This window comes from Pristiophorus japonicus, chromosome 21, assembly GCF_044704955.1.
Source record: "Pristiophorus japonicus isolate sPriJap1 chromosome 21, sPriJap1.hap1, whole genome shotgun sequence".
Classification (NCBI taxonomy): domain Eukaryota; kingdom Metazoa; phylum Chordata; class Chondrichthyes; family Pristiophoridae; genus Pristiophorus; species Pristiophorus japonicus.
Genome location: NC_091997.1, coordinates 42,811,281 through 42,837,174, shown reverse-complemented (window position 1 = coordinate 42,837,174; position 25,894 = coordinate 42,811,281). Strand labels below are relative to the sequence as shown.

At 47.7% G+C, this 25,894-nt stretch overlaps 1 protein-coding gene across 1 annotated transcript in view; it reads right to left on the bottom strand.

Moving 5' to 3' along the window:
* Nucleotides 1-25,894, bottom strand: part of tmem98 (transmembrane protein 98) — a 62,142-nt gene that overhangs the window by 24,535 nt on the left and 11,713 nt on the right. The window contains exons 2-3 of the mRNA XM_070864076.1: nucleotides 3,505-3,722; nucleotides 1,529-1,660 (exon numbers count right to left, since the gene is read on the bottom strand). Coding sequence (XP_070720177.1) covers nucleotides 1,529-1,660; nucleotides 3,505-3,635 — 263 coding nt within the window. The 5' untranslated portion in view covers nucleotides 3,636-3,722. The remainder of the gene's footprint in view (nucleotides 1-1,528; nucleotides 1,661-3,504; nucleotides 3,723-25,894) is intronic.

Genomic DNA, 25,894 nt, shown 5'->3' with positions numbered 1-25,894 from the left:
ACGGGGGTGGACTGCTGCCTGCAGGCTGGTCTGTCCCCGACGGTAAGTTGGAAGATGCTGAAAAAAAAGGTTAGCGAACTTAAGGTCTTCAGATGTTTTTTGTTCTTTTGTTGATGCTTTTTCTTTCCAACCCTTCGACCCTCCGTGGGCCCCGACTCCATCCTCGGAGGCACTTGGGCGGCAAGCGCTGCCGAGATTGGGAGCTCCCGCCGGCTGCTGCCCAGATTGGCGGTGTAAGTCGCTCATTTGCTGCCCACTGACTTTCGAGGGACCTTCTTCTTGAATATCCTGCCCAAAGAACCACCAGGAACTTCGGCGGCCATCGGCGGTCCTTTGGGCGGCACTTGGGCGGGCGGAGGCCTTCACCAATTTCGGGCCCATGTTCCTGATATGTATATTTGTATGGGTGCATTCATCGGAAGCCAGGAGTTCACAGTCACTGTTGACTCCCAGCACCATTTTAAGTACTGTTGAAGGCCAGTGACATAAAACGCAAATCAGGAGGACACCTCCACTGTTAGTCGCTCTTTATCACACACATTCTGCTACAGGTTAAATTCAGATTTAGATTATTGTAAAAAAAAATTCCTCCTCACAAAATTCCATCAAGCACCTTATAAAGTCCTATGCAAGTCAACACAGCTTTAGCACAGCATGGGCTCGATTTTCTGATCAACATTAGATTACCACCAATAATCCACTTATTTCAGAGATTACCCCTTACGTTGAAATACCCCCAAATGGAAAATCAATTCTAGTGTCACAGAGGGACCAAAGGCATTCAGAATCAGTCCCTCGGCCCTGGTGAGTTCCTGATCTCAGCCCCGCGTTACTGCTAGGGGACTCCAAACAGATGCCAAGCACATCCTGACATGGAATGGGGTCCTGACATGGGATGGGGACGGAGGAAAGAAAATCAAATGGGGGGATTTGCCACTGAGCCACTCTTGTTCATCTCCAGGTAACTAAAGAAAGAAAGAACTTGCATTTATATAGCGCCTTTCACAACCACCAGACGTCGCAAAGCGCTTTTACAGCCAATTAAGTAATTTTGAACTGTACTCACTGTTCTAATGTGGGAGAGGTGGCAGCCAATTTGTGCACAGCAAGCTCCCACAAACAGCAATGAGATAATGACCAGATACTCTGTTTTTTTAGTGATGTTGGTTGAGTTATAAATATTGGCCAGGACACCGGGGATAACTCCCCTGCTGTACATTGAAATAGTGCCATGGGATCTTTTACATTCACCTGAGAAGGCCGTTGGGACCTCAGTTTAATGTCTAATCTGAAAGACGGCAATTCCAATAGTGCAGCACTCCCTCAGCATTGCACTGAAGTACTAGCCAAGTCTTTGGTGGTCACATAAAAGCCCTGCTCTTTGGATACAGAAAGTCTTGGGCTGGTGGGGACTACAAAACATTTGATGGCCTTTGACCTTGGCTCATGAGAACGATTAGCTCAGTGTTTGTTCACGCAGCGTTGGTAAATCAGCAATAACATAAAGGCCCGTGCTCTCTGTACATACGAGGCATCCTCTATCCAGTCTTCGTTTTCCAGGATTGCCTCAATGTGAGGGTTTGTGATAACCACATCATCCAGTTCCAGTTCCGAGGGCTCACTCTGGGTCTCCATTGCACCAATCAGATCCACCGTAGGCCTGTGGGACAAAACAAACCATCAGGTAAATCGCAAATTTGGAATAATACGAATGGGGGCAACGCTAACAGGTTGGTAGAGCTGTTGAGTTGGGAGTGGCTTAGCCAGTCACGTGATGTTCACAAGACTCAATAAAACCCCAGCTGGTTGGTTTCGGGGGATCCATGATGAGGCAGGTGGTTGTGAGCCTGGTGGATGACTTGGTAATGTGTAGTGTGATTGTTAAATCTTTTGCGAATAAACCAATAATAGCAATGTGTTTCTATGAATTCTTAAGCAAAGAACCCATGAAGCAAATACATTACAGTCAGGATGGAGGGTGGAAAAACCAGCCACTGGATATCTGAGCATTAATCCATTGACACAGAGGTGGACATTATCAGCTTCTTTTGTGGGGTTTGCATGTGATTCTCCCACAACAGTATCGGGAGCAGGCTGTGTCAGTGCTTCATCCTTCTATACATCCAGCAGAGGGAGTCCATCACCAAGTGCTACAGCAGCGAGAACCTCCTGGAAGACACCCCCTTTGTAAAGAGAGTCTTTGGCAAAAGCGATTTGCCCAGCAATAACCATTGGTGCAGTTTATGGGAACCTGGTGCTGTTCCTTTAATGAATCGGTTTCTCTGTTCTTCTTTTATGAGCTAGATCTGTGTTTTCAGATTCTCTCGTCACCATTGAGAATTTTCATGTAAACACTCTCCACTCAGTGAGCCCCACTATTATTTGACTTAAGGCTCATGATTCATTGCTTATCTCAAATGAAACCCAAGGTCTTTAAGCAAACAGAACTACCGATGTTTTGCTAATATTTAACCCAGCTCTTTGACACATAGCTGAGAGGTGTGGTCCAAACTGTAGATATCAGCTTGAGAAATCACAGCCTTTCCACACACAGGCACATCAAGTGTGGGAAAGTGGGATTAGGCTGGATAGCTCTTTGTCGGCTGGCGCGGACACGATGGGCCGAAACGGCCTTCTTCTGTGCTGTAAATTTCTATGATTCAAGTTGTTTCCTTTAAGATAAAGCCTGAACTTTAACAACCTTCAGGCTGTTTCCCAAGGGCAAAGAAACATTCGGAAACATAAATTACTTCTTTTAAATGAATGTTGCATTTTGTAAGTGAGCGAAAATACTAATACTTTAACTCTTATATAATTAAATGCTCAAACTCCATGAGGTGCACAATAAATGCACTGATTGATATTGAATATTCGGCTAGGTGCAGGTAAAGTGGAGTAGAATCAAGCTGGCAGGGTTGATACACTGGAGCTTGTGATCTCCCAGCCTACCACTGTGGACAGTGAGAGAATGTGACAGGAAGGAAGAGTTTGCATTTATATAGCGCCTTTCACATTTTTAGGGTATATCCCAAAATGCTTCAAATCCATTGGAACTTCTTTTAAATATAGCCAGGATCGTGTAGGCAAATGTGGCAGCTCTCTACCTCTCTCTCCTCCTTTAAGACGCTCCTTAAAACCTAACTCTTGACCAAGTTCTGCCATAGTTTCTTCATTTGTGGCTCAGTGTCAAATTTATCTGTTTTGTTTTATAACACTGCTGTGAAGCGCCTTGGGACGTTTTACTATGCTAAAGGCACTATATAAATAAAAGTTTTTGTTGTTGTTGTATGCTATGGAGTTGGGACTGTCCCAGCATCCATTGCAGTAGTGAAAGCACTGCATTAAATCTATGAAATCCCTTTGGACTGACAGTCCCCTCCTGTGAATTAACAAGTTCTCTTAGTACGTACAATGTCATTTGCAGCAGAGCAAATATTAAACTGCATTAAAATTAACAGAACCAATTTCGAATTGGACTAGGCCTCAGGCCTGGTTGGCACTTACTTCGAGTCGAACTGGTGCAATAGGTGGCTGGGCTGGCAATAGCGGTGTCTGCAAACAACCACAAGAGCCACAAAGGAAGCCAGAAAGATTGTCGCTAGGACCCCAATTGCTACTATAACCACCGTCTCCATGGCAACAACACGGGAGAAACGTTTTCTGTTGGATGAGCCACTGTCTTTGTATCGTTGTCCTCCCACTTTGCTATGGCTTCATCTTACCTGAAATTGAAATAAGAAAGATGTTTACTTTACTTCACTTATCAAGTGAAAAAGAAAGATAGGCATTCATTTATATAATGCCATCAAAGTGTTTCAAAACAAGTCACACACTGAATTTTGTTTGAGTGCAGTGACTGTTGGTATGTGGTCAAGTGTGGCAGCCATTCTGTGCCAGTAAGCTCCTATAAGCAGCCCTCAGTTGAATAGTTAATCTGTTTTTTTTACTTGGTGCTGTTGATTAAGGGGGAATGTGGTCCAGGACACCGGGAGGATTCTCTGCTCCAAAGTAATGAGCCTTACAGCAGGAGAGACACTGCTAAATAAATAACAGGGACCAATGAACCAATAATTGATTGAGTGATAACCAAAGCAATAAGCCTGATGGAGGGGTGAGTTATCTAGCGGTAGATTGGCTTATTTTACATATAGTGAACTGCAATTATTTGCTCTTTCCAGCTGTGCAATGCATGTTAAAATACAACAACTTACATTTACATGGCGCCCTTAACGTAATAAAACGTCCCACAGGAGCGTTATCATAAACAAAATTTGACACCGAGCTACATAAGGAGTTATTAGGACAGGTGACCAAAAGCTTGGTAGGTGAGGTAGGTTTTAAGGAGTGTCTTGAAGGAGGAAAGAGAGATGGAGAGGTTTAAGGAAGGAATTCCAGAGTTTAGGACTTAGACAGCTGAAGGTACAGCCGCCAATGATGGAGCAATTAAAATCAGGGATGTTGAAATGGCCAGAATTGATTGAACGCAGAGCTCTCGGGGGATTACAGGGCTGGATGAGATGACAGAGATAGGGAGGGGTGAGACCATGGAGGGATTTGAAAGCAAGGATGAGAATTTTAAAATCGAGGCATTGCTTAACAGAGAGCCAATGCAGGTCAGCGAGCACAAGAAAATAGTATAACAAAGGATGATAATTTATGCAGGACATTAGTTTCTGGTTGTGCAATTGGTGCTTCTGGATATCACTTGGGTGTTGCTGGTGGTCAGTACAGAGCAGTGAATATGGGACAGACTCCTGGCTGAAGCAATTAATGTTGAGTTGCTGATCTCTGTGAAAAGAGAGCTGGATAAGTACGTTGTTGGGAATGGACCCCAATACACAAGATTCACTGCTGCTCGGTTTTGCATTGGTGGTATCAGAAAAAGCACAGATAGACACATTAACCAATCACAACCATTTAGTTGTCACATTCTAGTGGAGTAACACTTTGAAATCTTTAATGACTGGTTGCAATTAATACTGTGATTTCAAACCACTGCTTAATACTGAGTAATATTACATGTGTTTTTGTCCGAACAGCAGTGTAGGAGGCTTGATGGATGGGTTGAATAAAACCCGCTGTTTGAAGTTTCTCTCGTTTCTCGTTGCATACTTACAGAGATCAGCAGCAGAGAATGATTACATTTTGTGCCTGTGTTCAGGAGGTTACAGGACAACAAGAAGCTCCAACATGATGGATGTACACAGGCCACGGACCCAGCCATTCAATGCCAAGTGACCTCTGACCCAGGGATATACAACTACTGTGTTGCATGCTGTTGTTGACAATGGTATTTCCAACAGTGCTAAAATATTTATGTTTCTTATCTTGTTGTTATCCTTCAGCCCTACAACCCAAGAGCACTCCTCCAACTCTGGCCTCTTGCACACCCCCGATTTTCATCGCAGTAACATTGGTGGCTGTGCCTTCAGCTACCTAGGCTCTAAGCTCTAGAATTCCCTCCATAAACCTCTCTGCCTCTCTCTCATCCTTTAAGATGCTCTTTAAAACCTACCTCTTTGACCAAGCTTTCTTTCCCACTGTCCCAATTTCTCTTCATGTGACTCAATGTCAAATTTTGTTTGATAACGCTCCCGTGAAATGCCTTGGGATGTGCTACTATATTAATGGCGCTGTATAAATGCAAGTTATTCTGTCTGGGAGGGCTGTGCTGGTAGTCTTTATACTGCCGTAGAAGCCATTTAATGTGCATCATTGCTGATTCTTAATTCTAATACTTTAACATAGCTTAGAGAACCATTTAGAATGGAGTGCCAAAGTATGGGCTACAGACCATGTGCAGTCCTGAACCACTAAACAATTTACCAGGAACAGTAGCATAGTGGTTATGTTACAGGACTAGTAACCCAGTTAGAGCTGGACTATGGATCCAGAGACATGAGCTCAAATCACACCATGGCAGCTGGGGAAGTTCAATTCAGTTAATTACATAAATCTAGAATAAAAAACAATGGTGACCATGAAACTATCTTTTTAGTGTAAAAACCCATGTGGTTCACGAATGTTCTTTAGGGAAGGAAATCTATCATCCATACCTGGTCTGGCCTATATGTGATTCCAGTCCTACACCAGTGTGGTTAACTCTTAACTGCCTTCGGAAATGACCTAGCAAGCCACTCAGTTGTCAAATAACACAACAAAAAACAATAATAATAAAACCATACAGACCACCCGGCATCGACCTCAGCACCGGCTACGGACATGATAATGACACACCCAGCCCAGTCGACGGTGAAAGATGCTCCTCACCAATATCTGGGGACTTGTGCTAGGAATTGGGAGCGCTGTCCCGCAGACTAGTCAAGAAACAGCCTGACACAGTCATACTCACAGAATCATACTTTTCAGCCAATGTCCCTGACTCCTCCATCACCATCTTTGGGTATGTCCTGTCCCACCGGCAGGACAGACCCACCCAAGGTGGCAGCACAGTAGTGTACAGTCGAGAAGGAGTGGCCCTGGGAGTCCTCAACATTGACTCCGGACCCCATGAAGTCTCATGGCTTCAGGTCAAATATGGACAAGGAAACTGCCTACTGATTACCACCGACCGCCCTCCCTCAGCTGAAGAATCAGTACTCCTCCATGTTGAACACTTGGAAGAAATACTGAGAGTAGCAAGGGCACAGAATGTACTCTGGGTGGGGGACTTCAATGTCCATCACCAAGAGTGGCTCGGTAGCACCACTACTGACCGAGCTGGCCGAGTCCTGAAGGACACAGCTGCCAGACTGGGCCTGCGGCAGGTGGTGAGAGAAACAACACGAGGGAAAAACGTACTTGACCCCGTCCTCACCAACCTACCTGTCGCAGATGCATCTGTCCGTGGCAGTATTGTGGAGATGAAGTCCCGTCTTCACACTGAGGACACCCTCCATCGTTTTTTGTGGCACAACCACTGAGCTAAATGGGATAGGTTCAGACCAGATCTAGCAGCTCAAAACTGGGCACCTTGAGGCACTGTGGCCCATCAGCAGCAGCAGAATTGTATTTCACCACAATCTGTAACCTCAAGGCCTGGCATAACCCTCACTCGACCAGTACCAGCAAGCCAGGGGACCAACCTTGGTTCAATGAGGTGTACAGAAAAGCATGCCAGGAGCAGCACCAGGTGTACCTAAAAATGAGGTACCAACCTGGGGAAGCTGCAACACAGGACTACATGCATGCTAAACAGTTGAAGCAGCTGCTATAGACAGATCGAAGCGATCCCACAATCAACAGATCATATCGAAGCTCTGCAGTCCTGGTGGTGGACCATTAAACAACTAACTGGAGAAGGAGGCTTCATGAATATCCCCATCCTCAATGATGGCAGTGCCCAGTACGTGCGTGGAAAAGACAAGGCTGAAGCATTTGCAACAATCTTCAGCCAGAAGTGCCGAGTGGATGATCCATATTGGCCTCCTCCTGAGGTCCCCGCCATCACAGAAGCCAGTCTTCAGCCAATTAGATTCACTCCATGATATCAAGAAACAACTGAGTACACTGGATACACCAAAGGCTATGGGCCCCGACAAAATCCAGGCTGTTGTGCTGAAGACTTGTGCTCCAGAACTAGCCGTGCCTCTAGCCAAGCTGTTCCAGTTCAGCTACAACACTGGCACCTATCCGACACTGTGGAAAACTGCCCAGGTATGTCCTGTCCATAAAAAGCAGGTCAAATCCAATTTATACAATTACCACCCCATCAGTCTATTCTCAATCATCAGCAAAGTGATGGAAGGTGTCACCGACAGTGCTATAATGCGGCACTTACTCACCAATAACCTGGTCACCGATGCCCAGTTTGGGTTCCACCAGGACCACTCAGTTCCAAACCTCATTACAGCCTTGGTCCAAACATGGACAAAAGAGCTGAATTCCAGAGGTGAGGTGAGAGTGACTGCCGTTGATATCAAGGCAGCATTTGACCGAGTGTGGCATCAAGGAGCCCTAGTAAAACTGAAGTCAATGTGAATCAGGGGGAACTCTCCATTGTGGCTGGAATCATACCTAGCACAAAGGAAGATGGCTGTGGTGTGCCATTCGCAATTCCTCAGATAACGGAGCAGTCCATGCCCGCATGGAGCAAGACCTGGACGACATTCAGGCTTGGACTGATAAATGGCAAGTAACATTCACGCCACACAAGTGCCAGGCAATGACTATCTGCACAAGCGAGAATCTAACCATCGCCCCTTAATACTCAATGGCATTACCATCGCCGAATCCCCCACCATCAACACCCTGGGGGTCACCATTGAACTGAAACTTAATTGTACCAGCCACATAAATACTGTGACTATAAGCATAGGTCAGAGGCTGGGTATTTAGTGGCGAGTGTCTCACCTCCTGACTCCCCAAAGCCTTTCCACCATCTTTCCACAAGGCACAAGTCAGGAGTGTGATGGAATACTCTCTACTTGCCTGGATGGGTGCAGGTCCAACAACACTCAAGAGGCTCAACACCATCCAGGACAAAGCAGCCCATTTGATTGGCACCCCATCCACCACCTTAAACAATCACTCCCTCCACCACCGTCACACCATGGCTGCAGTGTGTACCATCTACAAGATGCACTGCAGTAACTCACCCGGCTTCTTCACCAGCAACTCCAAAACCCACGACCTCCACCACCTAGAAGAACAAGGGCAGTAGGCGCATGGGAACACCATCACCTGCAAGTTCCCCTCCAAGTTGCACACCATCCTGACGTGGAAGTATATCGCCGTTCCATCATCGTCGCTGGGTCAAAATCCTGGAACTCCCTCCCTAACAGCACTGTGTGTGGGAGTACCTTCACCACACGGACTACAGCGTTTCAAGGCAGCAGCTCACCACCACCTTCTCAAGGGCAATTAGGGATGGGCAATAAATGCCGGCCTTGCCAGTGATGCCCAGATCCCATGAACGAATTTAAAAAATGAGCCCCGTGAAATGAGTTCTGTTTATTCACTGGTTTGCCATATTTGAATATCAGGGCCTGCAGTTTTCCAGAGGGCTATTGCCACATTGGTGACTAAATCTTATATCATTGATAGCAAAAGTGGTTAACGTCACCAACTCAAGGTACAGTATATGCATATTAATGGGAAAATGGATTTTAATTTAATTTGTCCCATGATGTGCACATATGCACCAACAAGGACAAGAAGCTTGGGCATCACCATGTTAGAATTTTTTAGAAAGTAAGTTAAGTTTCCTACCTTGTTGCAACAAGCTGCCTCTACCTGAATCCACCTTTCTCTCCACAGGTGCTTGCTCTGCAGCTCCACCATTTTCTGTCTTTATTTCAGGTTTCTAGCACCCAGTTTTTATTTTCTATCTGAGAGAGACTGGTTATTTTTGTGGTCTGAGGTTTGATGTTTGATGATAGGTTTGATTGATTAAATTTGCATATGGGATTTATATGCTTCCCACACTTTTTGACTTTGGGCGATGAGAGTAAAGCGGGCAATATTGGTTCAGCCGCCCGTTATTTCCATTGACTTCAATTGGGAGAGAGTGGCTGATTCAATATTGCCCATTTTACACGATCACGCAAAAGTTACAGGCCCTCAATTTGCGGCCGGAAGCTCCCCGCTGGGAAACGCCTCCGATCTGCAAATAAAATGCCCGTGTACCCGCTGGTCCCAGAAGTCCGGACACTTGCGGTCCTGGGCCTCTCCGGGTATGCGCAGGAAGAGGCCATATAGCTCAGGGACACACAAGGTTCGCAAATGCTCCTGGGATCACATGGGCAGGCCCAATGAATGACAGAAGGGAATCCCCATTCATACTTCCATATGTACGGAAACCGCATAAGTATGAATGGGAACAGCCCCAAAAATACATCTCGACACCAAATACATTTTTTTTTTTAAATGATCACATATTTAAAATGAATTAAATTGGCACTTAATTAAATATTTAACACAAAAATTTAACTTTTTGACATTTGCATGTTTTAAATGAGCTAAAAATAAACTTACCTTGCACAGGTTTTTAAATGTATACCTTATTGATAACATTTTATTTTTCTGTTTTTTTAAACTTTTACGCTGGTAATACAGTGCCTTACTCCTACTCTTACCAGGCATAGGAATTTCATGGGCGTTCGCTGGGCAGAAGTTGAACAAATAGCCCAACTCTCCGCCTGCAGATGCCCTTTTCCTGAGCATGCGGGGGATCGGTCAAGGGAATTCTGAACAGATCGCAAGTTCTGGGTTTTTGCTCAAGCAAGGCGCACATACCTAAACCCAGAACTTGCGCGATCAGCACGGGCGTGTCTGCACTTTGTATACACCCCTGGGGACCGCAAATTACCGTCCAAAAATGTGCTGACGAAAGGTCATCGGCCTGAAATGTTAACTCTATTCCTCTCTCCACAGATACTGCCTGACCCGCTGAATGTTTCCAGCATTTTCTGTTGTTATTTCAGATTTCCCGCATCCGCAGTATTTTGCCTTTGTGTTAAAATTACCCCGAGGGCATTTGAAACGTTTTTCTATTCTGTGTTAGGTTTACAGATCAGTGACCTCAAAATCATAGTCATTAACATTTCTGCCACATAACAATGAACTTATAAAGTTTTCGGTATTCTAGAATTAGATACTTGCGGTGGCCTTGTGGCACCCTGAGTGATACAGACCAGGAAATTCCTGACCTGTGCTAAGTTAACTGATTCCAGCCAACAACAGTAACTGTCTCCAGTTGGCCCCCATAACCCCGGGGCTAAGGAGGGGAAAAGTTCCCATTCTTGATCACTAGCCAGCACAGGTTGAAGCTCCCTTATCTGGAACCCTCGAGTCATGGCTTGTGCCGATTAAGGGATTTTGCCGGATAAAGGGAGGTCAGCCCGAGGTGGGGGGAGGGAGGAGGTCGGTGCTCCGGGCACGCCCGAAGTGTCGGCGTGACCCCCAGCGGGCTGAGTGTCGGCGGGCACCAGCGGGCTGAGTGTCGGCGGGCACCAGCGGGCTGAGTGTCGGCTGGTCCCAGCGGGCTGAGTGTCGGCGGGTCCCAGCGGGCTGAGTGTCGGCGGGCACCAGCGGGCTGAGTGTCGGCGGGTCCCAGCGGGCTGAGTGTCGGCGGGCACCAGCGGGCTGAGTGTCGGCGGGTCCCAGCGGGCTGAGTGTCGGCGGGCACCAGCGGGCTGAGTGTCGGCGGGCACCAGCGGGCTGAGTGTCGGCGGGCACCAGCGGGCTGAGTGTCGGCGGGTCCCAGCGGGCTGAGTGTCGGCGGGCACCAGCGGGCTGAGTGTCGGCGGGTCCCAGCGAGCTGAGTGTCGGCGGGTCCCAGCGGGCTGAGTGTCGGCGGGCACCAAAGTCAGGGTGGAGTTCGGCCGTGTTTTGCGCATGTGCCTCAGGTCACCGGAATGATGCCGGACGAGGGGTGGTGCCGGATAATGCAATCCCGGATAACGGAGGTCCAACCTGTATGTAGAATTTGCGGGTTGGGGGAGAACACAACCCCTTCATCCACCCCCTCCACCCCAACCCGCTGGTCATATCTATGAAGCTTTTATGCCCATTAGGCCTCCAACAGGCCCATGTTTAGACTGATGGCGCACTACAAGGAAAGATGAGAAGAATGGCCCTCATCACACTTTCCCCTCCCCGACTCCAACTACCAAAGATGACAAATTTGGGGAACTGTCTTGGGGATACCGTCTCCTCCAAGTCACACAGCATCCGGACTTAGACATACACCGTTGTTGCTTCATCGTTGCCGGGATCAATGACCTGGAATTTCCCAACACCATTGAGAGAGCACCATGCTGCAAGGCCAGCAGTGGTTCAAGAAGGCCCACCACCACCACCATCGCAGGGCAACTAGGGAGGGGCAGTAAACGTAGCCCTGCCAGCATCCCGGGAACAAACAAAAAGCTCACAGGCCTCCACTAGATCGATCCCAGCTCTCTCAGAGCCCGAATCACAACATTCAGATTCCAGAAACGTGCCCAGAAGTAACCACTTCCGCTAATGGTTAAGCATTGCAGTCCACACCCTATTCTTACCATGTCAGGAGCTAATTGTTCATCTGTCGGATACCGTCCAGCCAGCGGAACTATCTCAGAGCTCTTCAAACAGTCAACAACTCTGAAATGTAAACCAGCATTTCCTCACATAAAATACTCTCTTGCATACTTTCCATCCGCTCCATGAGTGCAGACTCTTGATAAGTGTACAAAAGTCTGTAAACGTTCAGTTGTAAACTGAGGAATCAGGGAGTGTGGTTCATACAACTTCACAAGATACAGAGCAGGGATGGGTCACAATGCATTTACTTAATTTACTATGTTTAAACTGGGGCCACCCAACTGCCCAAAGGTCAGTTTTTAACCATCATTTTTGTGAGTGCCTAGTTAACCATTTTTCAGAACCCCTTACATAGTTTGCTCTGTGTGTGTGTGGGAGGAAGGGGCAAGTAAGAAACATTTTATTCAAATCAAGCCGCGTTTTGTCGCAGATTTTAACTCAAGCCCCACTCACTGTCTGGCTCTTCTGTTGTTCTCCATTTTAGCAAACCCACTGTTGTGCCGTTTCACAAACCTCACTACAGAAGTCAGGAACTGGAAGGGCTCCACGTTCCTAGTATTAAGGAGTTATTGTGCAAACTCCTGCCTTACATCCCCATCAACTGACAAGCCTTTCAAGTGCGCCTTGGAAGCGCTCCAATGTGGAGAGTCTGCCCGGTGCACACTGGAAGAGTTTACCCTTTGAGGACCATTTTAGATCACAGAGGGTTCGACTACCCTGTGTATATCTTACAGAATCCCTTCAAATAGAAGCAATGGATAATGAGCTGGGCTGCCAGCACTGTGGAATCTGCCCTAATTATGGTTTTGTTCACATTAGTGGAGTCAGCAGTAAAGTCACGATCATTTTAAGGTAATTGAAAGAAGAACCAGGGGCAGATGAACAGAACCTTTTTTTGCTCAGCGAGTTGTTGTAATCTGACTGCACTGGCTGAAAGGGTTGTGGAAGCAGCTTCAATAATAGTTTTCAAAAGGGAATTGGATAAACACTCGAAAAGGAAAGAAATGGGAAAAGAGAGGGCGAGTGGGACTAATTGGAGCCGGCACAGGCACAATGGGCCGAATGGCCTCTTTCTGTGCTGTAATGATTCTGCGATTCCATGATAAAGTACTTTGGGACGTCCTGAGGTTGTGAAAGGCGCTATATAAATACAAGTTTTTCTTTTTCTTTTTAGTACATATCAGAAGGAAAACTGAAGAGCACCTGCTCAATGAGTAGTGCACAAATAGCTGGAGATGGAGTGGGAAGATATCTAGGAGTCTCAATACACGCAATGCTCAACGGGGAAGAAATTGGTCCCCTTTGCACCTCCCGTTAGCGCCACTGGGGGGGGCAAAAACGGGGCACTAACGACTTACCGACCGGGTGCAGCAAAAGAAACGACTTCCGCTAAAGTGGTTTGTGGCAGCGGTAACACCTTGCGCCACGATCTCCTGCGCCCGCCGATCGTGACGTCATTATCCTGCTCGTTGCCCCGGTAGCACCGCGGACCCGAACTTCGCTTCCACCCGCTGCAGCATCGCCGGGCGACAACACCGACAGCTGCAGGAGCCGTCGGTCGGGAGGCTGGGCGCTTCGGGAGGGGCAGGTTAAAGGGGACGTTAGTGCAGTAAATAAAAAAATTGTGCGAATGCAAATTAATGCCAATTTTTTCCATTTTATTTCAGCTGCGGTCGATTAGCCCAGCTCTCTGCGACAATGCTTGGGGCTGATCGGGCTGGATCGCGGCTGCTGTCAGGGAGTGCAGAGCCTGCAGCGATTGCCCTTCCCTTTAAGGGAGGGAAGGAGTCTCGGATCGCGGCAGCGCTTCCCGGGACATTGTGCAGCGCCCCATCACTACCGCACCACCTGCATGGTTAATGCTCCAACGGAAGTGGTAACGCTTGATTTAGCGTTCCACTGCCCTCCTGGAGCACTGACACCGAATTTAGAGAAAGCCGAGAATCATTAGCGACTGCCGCTAACTTTTTCCAGCTTTCAAAATTTAGTGCCCCAAACGTGTCACTCCCGAATTTCTCCCCCTTGGTCTTCAAAGAGTTAAACCTCAAGAGTTCTGGCTTTTAAACATGGACACACAAAACTTTAGAAATGAAAAGAAAGACAAAGTACAAGTAAGTCAGTGACTGTAGAACGTGAAGCCCAGTTTCTATTCAATGCTGCTCTAACCTCCGAACAGCAATCCCTTTCATTGTGGGATGATAGAAAACAAATGCAGTGGAGTTGAGATAAATCCATGATCAATCCAGGAATAATTGAGATACCAACATGAATTTGCAATGTCCTCATCCCTCACACTCACATTGTGTAGATATCCTGCCTGAACCACACAACATTTCTTGGCCCAGTTACTAAAAGATTTCAAAGGTCCAATCCAGGAAAAGATTTGGATTTCTTTTATTAAATGCTGTACGGAATCCACATTGAATGAGTTCAGCTTTGTCCCGTTTCTTAATTCTTGTGAAATTTGTTAAACATTTGAGAAGACCAAAGCCATCACCTTCAACCCTCATCACAAACTGCGTACCCTCGTCACTGATTCTATCGCCCCCCCCCCCCACTCCCAGCCACTGTCTCAGGTTGAAGCTGACTGTCTAGCACCCCAATAACCCTGAGATGAGCTCTGATCCCATATTCTCACCATGACAAAGACTGTCTATTTCCACCTCCGTAACATCGTCTGTCTCCACCCCTGTCTCAGCTCATCCGCTGCCAAAACCTTCATCCATGCATTTTCCACCTCCAGATTCAAATGTGCCAACGCTCTCCATGGCCAGTCTCCCATTCTCTACCCTACCTAAACTTCAGCTCATCCAAACCTCTGCACCGTCCCGCTCACCAATCACCTGCTCATTGACCTACATTGGCTCATGGTACCCCGACACCTCCAATTTCCTCATGTTCAAATCCCTTCATGGCCTCGTCCCTCCCTATCGCTGTATCTTCTTCCAGACTTCGAGCCCTTCAAGAAGTCTGTGTTTCTCCAACTCTGGCTTCATGTGCATCCGCCGCTTTCTTCACCCAACATTGGCGGCAGTGCCTTCAGCTGTCTGAACTCCCTAAACCTCAACGCCTGTCCACCTCACTCTCCTCCTTTGATACTGAGACATGTAGAGCAACAAAAGGACCATGGAGTGCATCTCCACAAATCCCTGAAGGTAGCAGGTCAGGTAGATAAAGTAGTTAAGAAGGCCTTCGGGATACTTGCCTTTATTAGCTGAGGTATAGAATACAAGAGCAGGAGGGTTTATGCTTGAACTGTATAAAACACTAGTTAGGCCACAGCAAGAGTATTGCATGCAGTTCTGGTCACCACGTTACAGGAAAGATGTGATTGCACTGGAGAGGGTATAGGGGAGATCTACGAGGATGTTGCCAAGACTGAAGAATTTTAGCTTAACTGAGGTGTATAAAATTATGAGGGGCCTAGACAGAGTGGATAGGAAGGACTTATTCCCCTTAGCAGAGGGGTCAATAATTAGGGGGCTCAGATTTAAAATAATTGGTAAAGGGTTAGAGGGGAGTTGAGGAGAACTTTTTTCACCCAGAGGGTGGTGGGGATCTGGAACTCACTGCCTGAAAGGGTGGTAGAGGCAGAAACCCTCATCGCATTCGAAGAGTACTTGGATGTGCACGTGAAGTACCGTATCCTACAGGGCCACGGACCAAGAGCTGGAAAGTGGAATTAGGCTGGATTGCTCTTTGTCAACCGGCGCAGACACAATGGGCCAAATGGCCTCCTTCTGTGCTGTGAATTTCTATGGTTCTATAAGTTAAGAGCCTGCTTAAAACTTACCTCTTTGACCAAGCTTTGACCTCTCCAATATCTACTTTCTTTGGCTCAGTCAATGTCTATCTGATAATGCTTCTGTGAAGCACCTTGAGAGGTTACCGTCCATTAGCGGTGCTATATAAATGCTAGCTGTTGGTGTTGTTTTGCTCACATAGGTGATTGTGCTGTTGATGGAGCGCAGCCCTAGAAGGTTCAAGATTCAATCTAGGTTCAGTTAGCTAATCTCGGCTACAACTGGCTTCAGAGTCACTGGGCTAGAGAAGGAGAAGGGGAACAGTCAGCCATGGTTTGTGCTCCTGATTGCTGATAGTGACTCCTCCAGGACACGTGTGGTTGCTGGGCGAGGATAGGATTGGGCTGAGCTGCGATGCTCATCACAGTTGAATATCCAGCAGATACTCACTGTCCAGGTTTGCTCATGAGAAATGGCCACTTGTGTGAGGTAGCAGAGGCTGCCGGGGGCTGTAACACCAGCAAGAGTCAGTGCTTTCAGCAGTGGAAGAGAAGGATCGGATGAAAATAAGTAGTTTTTTTAAATTCTCCATGTAGGGTATGGTAGCTTAGTGCTGATGGTACTGGACGAGCAACCCCGAGGTCATGAGTTCAAATCCGACCATATTAATTGTGCACTTAAATATATTGGGGCCAAAATTGCCCCTTACTTTAAGAGCTGTAACCACCTCAAAGATACCCTTCCCCACCCCGCCCCCCCCCCCACCCCGGCATGGGAAATTGCCCCGCAGGAGCAGTGCTGCCACTGGTCAGTGCCCCCCGGTGGAAAGCTGTGTGTGGCTGGGCGGCGCGTCCGCCCTTAAAGGGGAGGGCGCACTGCCGCGGCCGGCATTTTATTTTACTTGTTGGCCGACTCCGAGGTCGATCCGACAATGGCGGCCACGGGTTCGGTCGGGCCACCATCAGGCAGCCCCAGCACCCCCTCTTGGGTACCGGGCCGCTGGTCCGGCCGAAACCCTCCCTGGTGGGCCAAACTAAACTCACTGCAAAGTTCCCAGTGGCCCTCCCCTTTAACTGAAGGGGAGGGACGTTGTGATACGTCAGTGCGGCGCAGCACATCAGCAGCTCCCGACTTCCACACCGCACCGCACCAACACCACTTCCGCCATTTAAACGCCTGGCTTTACTGCCCGGACACTGGCGGTTGAATAAAAAGGGTAAAACTGTGCCATGGATTGGGGCGGGAAACCAATGAAATAAACGGTGAGTGCTCTCCCTTTCTTTCAGTCAGGGAGCAACTTCGGCCCCAATAAATCTGGTCATTTATGAGCTGGCACCAGGGCAGAAAGACCATGAAGGTCGCTGGATTGTCATAAAATGCCGTTCAGGGAAGGGAGCCTGCCATCCCCACCTACTCTGGCCTACATGTGACTCCAATCCCACACCGAGAACAAAGGAACATTAGGAACAGGAGGAAGCCATTCAGCCCCTCGAGTCTGCTCCACCATTCAATTTGATCATGGCTGAACTGCACCTCATCTCCATTTACCCACCTTTTTCACCCAGCCATAGCCAACAAAAATCTATCGATCTGAATCTTGTATAGTACAGTATTAGGCGATCCCTCGTATCGAGGATGACCTGCTTCCACACCAACAAGGGGTGAGTTCACAGGTATTTCCATGAGGGACCTGACATTCTAAGTCCCGAACTACATATTGAAGGGTGGAAGATGCCAGTGCGTGGATTCTTTTAACGTGTGTTGGCCGATGCACACCAGCCACCACACGGGCTTGACAGAGCTAGGTCTTGGTCCAGTGGCAAGGTGACTGCAGACCAAGCTTTGCTGCACGAGTTCACACTGGGGAGAGACCGTTCACCTGCTCAGTGTGTGGGAAGGCATTCACTCAGTCATCCAACCTGTTGGCACACCAGCGAGTTCACAAGGGACTGCAGGGGTTGGATTCTGCTGTTATTCACATCCCTACTGAATCGTGTTCAATCTTGTAAGCTCCAATTGTGCCCCAGTATTCACCGTCATTTGGGGAAGCGAGATCCAGATTTTTACTAACCTTTGTGTGAAAAAGTGATTCCTGATTTTGCTCCTGAAGGCCGAGCTCTAAGTTTAAGATGATGTCACCTTGTTCTTGATTCCCCCACCACTATGTGGTGATTCTTTGCCTCTGGGCACCAAGGGGTGGGCCATGAATGTAATCTTGCTCGTGTCGCCCACATCCCAAGAACTTACTAAAGAAAGACTTTCACAACCACCGGAAGTTTCAAAGCGCTTTACAGCCAATGTTGGGAGCGTAGTCACTGTTGTAATGTGGGAAAAGCAGCAGCCAATTTGCATACAGCAAGCTCCCACAAACAGCAATTAATAATGAGCAGATAATCTCTTTTTTTGATTGAGAGATAAAGATTGGCCAGAACCCCAGGGATAACTCTCCTGCTCTTCTTCCAAAGAGATCTTTAACATCCACTTGAGAGAGCAGACACAGCCTCAGTTTAACATCTCATACTGAAAGACAACACCTCCAACAGTGCAGCACTCAACACTGAAGTGTCAGCCTAGATTTTTTGTGCCCAAGTCCCTGGTGTGGGATACTGAACCCACAACCTTCTGACACAAAGGCTAGAGTGCCACAGCTGATACTACTGATAACTAAAATAATTAAACTAAACACTAAGGGGCTGAATTTGCCCTCCACCCCAAATTATCTGGTGAATTACCACTCAAATCGATGTGGTGAGGAATAGAGGGAAATTGGCCTCTTTTCTTTTCATAAATCAGCGGGGCGGTGTTTGGGTTGACAGAGGGGCGGAAGCGAGTCAGGAGCGGGGCAGAAGGCGGGCGGTGTCATCAGCAGCGCGCTGAGAACACCGTGCCCACGATTAGCAACGTCCGTCCCCTTCACTTAAAGCGGAGGGACGCTGCAAGGCCTACTTGGTGCCCACCCAAGAGGGGGTGCCGGGCTGCGTGTTGGCAGCTCGGCCGAGCCCGTGGCTGCCATTGTCGGACCGACTGCAGAGTCGGCTGAAAATGTAAGTAAAATGGCTGCCGACAATTAAAATAAAACGACGACCGTGGCGATGCGCCTTCCTCTTTAAAGGCGGACGCGACGCCCAGCCACTGGCAGCTTCCTGCGTGCCAACAGGACGTCATTGTCGCCATTCGCACACGAGCGGGGTGGATAGCTTCTCTGCCTCAACAATCACAAGGGCAATGTCCCGATCGTCGGGGAGTTCACCCCATTACCGCTCGAGGCGGTAACTGTTCTTAAAAATAGGGGCAATTTTGGCCCCTAAATAACTAAACACACATGAGAATCCACAGACATTGACTGTCCCACCATTCTGTGGCATAGCTCATAGCGTGCAAGTCTTCTGAATTTGATCCAGTTCTTATTACAAACCTCTTTAAGCCTTGTTTTTTACAAACCTCCTCTGCTCCCCCCTCTCTCTTGTGAAGGCACTGACTCACGCTGAGGATTTGTTCAAGCTGCCCCATGATGTACATACGAATTTTAAAGGGACAATTTTATAAAGTCACGGTACCAATAGTAGCCTCACTCCTGGTCACGCGTATCCGGAAAGTGCAGGCACCCTGGCCATCGTACAGCTATCATTCTCTTTTATAAACAGCACACTTTAATCGTGTTTCAACCTCCTTCAGAGAGAGACATCTCCCAAGTAACAAATCTTTTTGACAGCCACGTACCCTTGGGTGCACAGACTCATTTCTTGTACAAAGCTGTACAGGATCGTTCGTGATTTATTTTGTGTGCTTTCCCCAGGTCTCCCTCATGCACTCCCCAGCACAGACAGCACCTGGTGACCTGCACACCGGCTGCTCTGCTGTTGTAAAGGTAACAAACTCAGTAAGAAGCTGCTGAGCAGAGAAGTTTATAACACAGGGAACTGTACTGGAGCCTCAGCTTTTCACCATTATATACATCAATGACTCAGATGAAGGAATTGAGAGCTATATAGCCAAGTCTGCAGATGACGCTTAAGTTAGAAGGCACAGAACATTGTGTGGAGGGCAATAGGAAGCTATGGCAGCTGTGGCTCAGTGGGTAACACACTCTTCTCTAAATCCAAAGGCTGTGGGTTCAAGTCCCACTCCAGCGACTTAAGCTCATAAATCTAGGCTGACACTCCAGTAGAGTACTGCACTGTTGGAGGAGCTGTCTTTTGGATGAGATGTTAAACTGAGGCCCCCTCTGCCCTCTCAGGTGGATGAAAAAGATCCCACAGCACTATTTTGTGAGAGCAGGGAAGTTATCCCCAGTGCCCTGGCCAATACTTATACCTCAATCATCATAACAAAAACAGATTATCTGTTCATTATCACATTGCTGTTTGTGGGAGCTTGCTATGCGCAAGTTGGCTGCCGCATTTCCCACATTACAACAGTGACTACACTCCAAAAGTACTTGATTGGCTGTAAAGTGCTTTGAGACATCTGGTGAACATGAAAGGTGCTATATAAATGCAAGTCTTTCTTTTCTTTACGAAGGAACATTGAAAGGGAATTCAATGTAGGGAAGTTTGAGGTCATCCACTTTGTGTCTGAGAAAGACAAATCGGAATATGTTCTTAATGTTGAGAGACGAGGAGCTGTGGAGGAGCAGAGGGATTTAGGTGTGCAAGTACACAAATCACTAAAATCCAGGTGTAAAAAGTAATCAAAAAGGCGAATTAAATGTTGGGCTTGGAATACAACTGTGAGGAAGAGATGCTTCAGTTATACAGAGCCTTGCTCAGACCCCAGCTGGACACCGCGTTGTGTTGGGCTCGAACCTCAGGAAGGATATATTGGCCTCGGAGGGACTGCAGCACAGATTCACCAACATGATACTAAGGCTTTAGCGTTACATTATGAGAGCCGGTTTTTATTCCCTTAAATTTAGATGGTTGAAGGACGATCTTTAAAATTATAAAGCGATTTGTTCAGATAGATACAGAGAAATTATTTCCTCTGGTGGGGGAATCAAAAAGAGGGGACACAGTCTTAAAACTAGAACTGGGCCATTTAACAGTGAAATCAGGAAGCATGTTTTCACACAGATGTAAATCTGGAACACCAGATGGGTAAATGAGGTTGAGGTGCAGCTCAGCCATAATCAAATTGAGCTGCACCTTTAAAATCTTGAACATTTCAATTGACCCAGCATCCGCAGCCTTTTGGGACAGGGCGTCCCAGATTTAGTTTACAAAGGGTAGAATGTGGGAGGTCAGCCAGGAGTGCGTTGGAATAGTCAAGTCTATAGTTTGCTGCTGTGTCCTGCTGCATGCTTCCTGATTTCACTGCTAAATGGCCCAGCTCGAGTTTTAAGACTGTGTCATGGGGCTGAATGGCCTATTCCTAGTTTCTATGTTCCAGTGTGTGGGCACACCTAGGGCTCAATTTTAACTCCTGGGCAGCAACATGGCCTAGCGCGAGGCCGGCCCATCCGGGGGCGACAGTGGGAAGGCCCAGCCAATTGTAACAGCCTCGGTATCATGCCATTGGCCGACTGTCCCCCCCCCCCCCCCCTCACCTCGCTGCTGAATAATGGGTTTGAGTACTTCATACTGTCCAACGCAAGCAACACCTGCATAAGCTGCATCTTTACAATATCCCAAACTGCGCGTAGTTCGATACAGTCAGATAACTCAGATTTAAATCACTTTCCCAGTGAATGCATTGGAACACGCCACCAACTCTGCCAACTTAGAACTCTTGGTGACTTGTTCTGTCCTTTCTTCTCGTCTCTCCTGACCACACGGAGTCAGGCTGAAGATAAGTGCCACCATGCCCAGCAACCTTCTGGCATGTCCCCAACATGGTCACTCTTGCGAGCCACAACAGTACGTTTTATGGGGCTATTCCACCATGCAGGGCATCACACGTCAAACTGACTCTACCCACACTCGCCCACTTTCAAGCAGACATTATTGCGTGGTGCTCAGGAATGGGACTGTCGACTAAATCCTCCTTTCCCTAGTCTCAGGACACAGCAGCAAACTGTAGACTTGACTATTCCAACGCACTCCTGGCTGACCTCCCACATTCTACCCTTTGTAAACTAGAGGTGATCCAAAACTCGGCTGCCCATGTCCCAACTCACACCAATTCCCGCTCACCCATCACCCCTGCGCTCGCTGACCTACATTGGCTCCCGGTTAAGCAACGCCTTGATTTCAAAATTCTCATCCTTGTTTTCAAATCCCTTCATGGCCTCGCCCCTCCCTATCTCTGTAATCTCCTCCAGCCCTACAACCCCCCCACAGATGTCTGCGCTCCTCTAATTCTGCCCTCCTGAGCATCCCTGATTGTAATTGCTCAACCATTGGTGGCCGTGCCTTCAGCTGCCTGGGCCTCAAGCCTCCTTAAACCTCTCTGCCGCTCCACCTCTCTTTCCTCCATCAAGACTCTCCTTAAAACATTCCTCTTTGACCAAGCTTCTGGTCACCTGCGCTAACTTCTACTTGTGAGGCTCGGTGTCAAATTTCTAATCGCATAATACTCCTGTGAAGCGCCTTGGGACATTTCACTATGTTAAAGGCGCTATATAAATACAAGTTGCTGTTGTTGGGGCACCCTCACTGCACCTGGGAGCAATGAATTCAGAGAAGCCACGGGACCGGACCCAGGAGCCTCCTGGTCTGCATGGGTCAGTTTTAGCTCAGGCTGGGCATTTTCGGAAGTAAAAGCTAACAGACGGCTTGGTGACGGGCCAGCCACACAGACGTACTGAACAGACTGAGTATCGCTTCCCTCTCGACTATTACTTACCGCTCCAAGTATGATCGAAAGCTGCCTGTCAGCTTCAGGTTAACGCTGCAATTCCTTTCTCTCTGCCCACCAAACTACTTCTGGCTGAAAAATGCTCACCTGCTTGCTTTCTCTCGGTTCCCCCAGTGCTGACACGGGTTTTACACTCCCTGTGTGACCACCCGCTCGCTCCCCGCAGTAAATTCCAGGTTTGGTACATTCGGTCAGGTCTGTGCAGCTAGCGTAAGCCTGTCGGCTCTTCCCTTGAACCCAGACCGGCACCACACATACCCAGCCTCATCTGAGAAACGATCCCCCTCGGAGCTGCAGGCCCTGTTGATCATCTCCTGTATGTCCTTCACTAAGTTACCTTACCTGGACAGCGCGTCTCAGCACCTGTGATTCTCCCCCTGATCTTCTGCCTCAACAACCATTTCCGCAGAGGCTCCAGTCGTTTGCAAAGCAAACAGCAAAGGCTTGGTTTGACATTTGACCCAATCGCTAACTAAAGAAATAGAACACGACACAAAACAATGACAGCTCCCAGCACAGACTGCTCACGGGGCGTCTCAACATACTCTTTTAAAATCCTTTTTTAAAATCATTTTCTAAAAAACGGTCAGAAAGTCTATCTATTGGTGTCAAACGTGATTATTTGCTCCAGGTGAAGAGTTTACCACTTGCTGCCCAGCCTCCCTTTGTAAAGTGCTTCAGGACATTTTGTGCGCAGGGAGCAATATAAAGTAAATAAATATAAAGTTAATTTCTCGTGTGGTGGCACTCCATTGTCACAGTAATGCTGGGGTCACTGACCTGGAAGTATATAACAGTAAATTGCTGTATTACAGTAATAATCTAAATATGATTGGTTCACCTATTAATGTAATACAGAAAATTTACTGAAGCAGTACATTGCATGATTGACTTGAGGGAAAAATATGACATGCTTTACTGATACTGAAAGACTCATTCTGGCTCGGCCCGCAAATCAGCGCGGTCCCGGCCTGCAAGACCATCAGCAGGCCGGAGCCATTAGAGGGACAGTGTGCGGCGGCATACCACTGCAGGGAGCAGAGCGTGGTGCTGCAGGAGAGCAACGGCTGACTGCAGTGCGGGCAGGTACAGCAGGAGTGGAGAGGTCAGGGCGAAGGAGCGGCAAGAGTTCGTAGAGAGATGTGATCGGGCAGGAGAGGCAAGCATTTGGGGCTTAGAAGAGGCGAGGGCCCAGGGGCAGCACGGGCCAGCCCACACTGCGATATGTGTGCGCACTAGGTCCGTGCAGCAGAGTTGGTCTCCAGTCGTCTTGGTTAATCCTTGCCACTGGACCAAGTCCTACCTCTGTCAAGCCCGTGTGATGGCTGGCGTGCAACAGCCACCCCATGTTAAAAAAAATCCAAGCACAGGCATCGTCCACCCTTCAACATGTAGTTCATGATCTGGAATATCAGGTCCTTCATTGAAACACCTGTGAGCTCATTCCTTTTTGGCATGGAAGCAAATCATCCTTGATATGAGGGACCGCTTATGATGATCAGAAGATAGAGAACATTGTGCAGATGGAAATAGGAAGCTATGTCAGCTGTGGCTCTGTGGGTAGCACATATACTTCTGAATTAGGAGGTTGTGGGTTCAAGTCTCACTCCAGGGACTTGAGCACATTAATTGAGACTGCTACTCCAGTTCAGTGCTGAGGGAGTGCTGCACTGTCGGAGGTGCTATCTTTCAGATGAGATATTAAACTGAGGCCCCTCTGCCCTCTCAGGGGCACAGATAAGATCCCATGGCACTATTTTGAAGAAGAGCATGGGAGTTATCCCCAGTGTCCCGGCTAATATTTATCCCTCAATCAACATCACAAAAACAGATTATCTGGTCATTATCACATTGCTGTTTGTGGGAACTTACACAGCTTACTGTGTCTCCCAACTTAGTGACATCTGCAAATCTGAATTTACAGCTCTCTGTTACTTCATCCAAGTCATTGATATACATGGCAAAATGCTGAGGCCCCAGCACAACTCCCTGGGGAATATCACTTGTCACATCCCACCAGTGAGAACCTTTTATTTATCCCTATTCTCTGTCTCCTACCTCCTAACCAATTACCAACCCATGTCATATGGTTACTTCCAAATCCATGCACTTGCATTTTTGCCAATAATCTCTTGCGCTGAACCTGATCAAATGCTTTCTGGAAGTTCATATAGTCAACATCCATCTACTTATACGGCTCGGTGTCAAATCTTTATCTCATAATACTCCTGTGAAGTGCCTTGGGACTTTTCACTATGTTAAAGGCACTATATAAATACAAGTTGTTTTTGTTGTTTTTGATGATGGATTCCAGTAACTCGTCGACAACAAATGTCAAACTAACAGGGCTGTAGTTTCTTGGTTTCTCCCTCCTTCCTATAATAATGGAAAGACATTTACAATTTTCCAATCTAGAGGCACAATTCACGAATCTAGAGAGCTTTGGAAAAAAGCTCATTTGCAATTTCCTCACCAATTTATTTCAATTTGTCTCTCTTATGTATTTCCATATTCGCGCCAGCTCAGTGATAGACAACAGACTATTCAATCCTGGGGGGCATCACAGCCCATCTCACTTGGCATCCACACGCGTGCACTTTCCAGCAGAAAACACTAGATAGCAATCAGGAATCAGGAATGGTTCAGAAAGCTGGCTAATTTCCCCCTCTTTCCCAGTCCAGGGCCAGTGAAGCCGATTGGAGAGGTGGAGATAAGATCCAAGTTGAGATAGCTCATTCGGCATAGACAGGGGGAATTGAACCTGGGATCTTCTGCCTTGTGTGGCTCAGTCCTACGCGGTACATTTTACCCACTCACCCATCGTGGGAGACACAAACTGTAACTAAAGGTAGCAAATTCATTTTACTTTCAAAGGACACACAACCTGTGCTCAGTCGTGCCACCAACAGGACCTTTGCGGTAGTACAGCCTGATCTATCACTGCCAGAACCCAATGTCCAAAGGATCCCAGGGTAAATCCCTGGCCTGTGCTGTCAGCTGACCTAAGCTGGTGTAATATTAAGGATGCTACAATTGGCTTCAGTACTCCTTGGCAAGAGATGGGAAATATCAGCTCGAGTTCCCGCCCCCAGTCACTCTCCAGTAACTCCTGCTGGTATGTCATCATCATAGGCAGTCCCTTGGAATCGGGGAAGACGCGCTTCCACTCTAAAAGTGAGTCCTTAGGTAGCTGAACAGTCCAATATGAGAGCCACAGTCTCTGTCACAGGTGGAATAGATAGTCATTGAGGTAAGGGGAGGGTGGGACTGGTTTGCCGCACGCTCCTTGTGCAGCTCCAGGGTTGTCAGCTGTGGCTCAGTGGGCAGCACACTCG